This window comes from Marasmius oreades, chromosome 4, assembly GCF_018924745.1.
Source record: "Marasmius oreades isolate 03SP1 chromosome 4, whole genome shotgun sequence".
NCBI lineage: Eukaryota > Fungi > Basidiomycota > Agaricomycetes > Agaricales > Marasmiaceae > Marasmius > Marasmius oreades.
In genome coordinates, this window is record NC_057326.1 from 923,212 (window position 1) to 925,718 (window position 2,507).

Below are 2,507 nucleotides of genomic sequence, written 5' to 3' on the forward strand. Positions count from 1 at the left end.
TAGCCCAACCATCAAGGCATGCTCGATTTCGTCGAGTCGAACTCGAATCATCTGACAGGCCCTCTCTTTAGGTGCATGGCTTCAGGAAATCATTATAGAGTTTGTAATAACCATGGTATGCAGAGAGATAACGCTGAATAAGAGGATTAGGATAGAGTCGAGAGTGGTTGGTGTGGGAGTATGTATGCAAAAGCGTCGTCGACAGTCAGAGCATGCCAAGTCACACTCGCGTTACGTCACGCCACGCGTTTCAACTTTTCCTCACCGCCATCGTCACTCTCAGGGAATGGGTATTAAAGGTCTTACTGGTCTCATTTCTGAACATGCACCTCATGCAATCAAAGAACACGACATAAAAACACTATTTGGCCGTAAAGTCGCGATAGATGCCTCCATGTCGATATATCAATTTCTCATAGCCGTTCGTCAGCGAGATGGGGAAATGCTCACCAACGATGCCGGAGAGACAACGAGCCATCTCATGGGATTCTTTTACAGAACGATACGAATCGTGGAGAATGGAATAAAACCTGCCTATGTTTTCGATGGGAAACCGCCAGATTTGAAGAAGGGCGTGGTAAGTGGTTTTTTTTTGGCTCTCGAATTTTGGTGAAATCTTATCTCATCTCATTTTTGCCAGCTATCAAAACGTTTCGCAAGGCGAGAAGAAGCCAAGGAAGAAGGTGAAGAAGCTAAAGAAGTCGGTACTGCGGAGGACGTGGACAGGTTTTCGCGACGAACAGTGAAAGTCACCAGACAGCATAACGAGGAATGTATTAGGCTCTTGAAGCTCATGGGGATACCTGTTATCACAGTACGCGCTGCTTTTGCTTTCGTTTAAATGTCTATCAAACTATGACACTTAGGCTCCCTCAGAGGCCGAGGCGCAATGCGCTGAACTTGCACGAGGGGGTCAAGTCTACGCGGCCGGCTCAGAAGACATGGACACTCTTACCTTCAACGCGCCCATTCTATTCCGTCACCTCACCTTCTCCGAAGCAAAGAAGCAACCCATTAGTGAAATCAACCTCAAGGCAGCCTTGGAGGGGCTAGACATGAACATGAGCCAGGTTCGTGCTGTTCATTGACCACTGTTCTATACGATATGAAATGATACATTTCTCTAGTTCATTGACCTCTGTATCCTCCTTGGCTGTGATTACTTGGAGCCTATCAAGGGCGTTGGTCCCAAATCTGCTCTAAAACTTATTCGAGAACACGGAGATTTGGAGGACGTGGTTAAGCATCTGCGGGCAAAGTGAGGCACTCCCGCGTTAATTCATGGGATGATCTCTCACGCGTGATCCCCTCAGAGATACAGAGAAGGCCGCTGCCGCTGCGGCAGCGGCATCTTCAGATGAAGATGAAGAAGATGTGCCGGCACCCACCTCCGATGTCGAACAACCAGATGAGGAAGGGGAGGGTGGCATGGACGAAACCGGTGGAAAGGAGGATGAGGATGAGGATGCTGAGATGGGGTCTGGTTGTGAGGATGGTAAGCCCAAGACATCAAAAGGTAAGGAGAAAGCGTCCTCATCGAAAAAGAGCAAGGCGAAGACAAAGACGAAGAGCGCTGCAAAAGGAAAAGGAAAAGGCAAAGGCAAAGGCAAAGGTGGTGTCTCGATGCCGGAGGATTGGCCTTGGGAGGAAGCTAAACGTTTGTTCGAGAAGCCAGATGTAGCACCCGCAGATCAGGTTGAGGTGAGATTTTCCCCATATCCTCCCTTTTCATTCACACACAATCGGTCACCGGAGAATGCTCATGTTTTCCGTTTTCCGCAGCTCGAATGGGGAAATCCCGACGTGGATGGCCTAGTCCAATTCCTTGTAACTGAAAAGGGCTTCAATGAGGAGCGTGTACGCAAAGGTGCTGAAAAGCTTCAAAAATTCTTAAATGCGAAGCAACAAGGGCGGTTAGATGGCTTTTTTACCGTGAAAGCCAAGGAAAAGACGGAGCCTGTTAAAAAAGGCGGGAAAGACGGCAAGGGGAAGAAGGGGGCAAGTAAACGAAAGGTTCGTACCCGTCATCTCGTACACTCACACTCACCCTCACATCCACACTTCACGTCTTACAGGGAGAGGATGCTGGTGGCGGCTCCAACGCGAAGAAAGTGAAGAAATCAAAGAAGTAAGAACGATGTCTTGCACGTTGTACGTATTGTCACGATGATTTCTTTTTTCTATTTGTATTACTTTAATACTTACATCGACACAACTCTGCCGTTCTTGTTTTTTTTTTGTTTGAGCGTAATTGGCAAGAGTCAATTGGTACAGTGTCTCAAGGTCGCCGACACATGTTCACCAGAGTTGTCATCGATGTCATCATTCACTACTGCGCAGGGGCCTTAGAAGGAATTACATCTGGATCATCGATCTGTACCTGTGTGGGTGTGTGAGCCCGACGTAGTCGTAAGTACAACAAGCCGCTGCTGCCGGTCACTGACCTTTTTCAATGAATAAACTTTGTGGCGAACTCGCTTGCTCGCGCTTCGAGAGAGAAAACATTG

At 48.0% G+C, this 2,507-nt stretch overlaps 1 protein-coding gene across 1 annotated transcript; it reads left to right on the top strand.

The window, feature by feature from the left end:
- Positions 1-244: 244 nt before the first annotated feature.
- Positions 245-2,223, top strand: FEN1 (Elongation of fatty acids protein 2). The gene is made up of 6 exons (XM_043151791.1): positions 245-577; positions 641-814; positions 867-1,070; positions 1,128-1,258; positions 1,314-2,013; positions 2,076-2,223. The coding sequence occupies exons 1-6, from the start codon at positions 287-289 to the stop codon at positions 2,130-2,132; spliced, it is 1,557 nt and encodes a 518-aa protein (XP_043009871.1). The 5' UTR covers positions 245-286; the 3' UTR covers positions 2,133-2,223.
- Positions 2,224-2,507: the final 284 nt, after the last annotated feature.

What these genes read in the sequence shown, in the direction of transcription:
- FEN1 (XM_043151791.1), top strand. Translation starts at nt 287, where the DNA reads ATGGGTATTAAAGGTCTTACTGGTCTCATTTCTGAACATGCACCTCAT. An exon ending in CAGATTTGAAGAAGGGCGTG is followed by an intron (nt 578 to 640) that starts GTAAGTGGTTTT and finishes CATTTTTGCCAG; the next exon opens with CTATCAAAACGTTTCGCAAG. An exon ending in TAGACATGAACATGAGCCAG is followed by an intron (nt 1,071 to 1,127) that starts GTTCGTGCTGTT and finishes ACATTTCTCTAG; the next exon opens with TTCATTGACCTCTGTATCCT.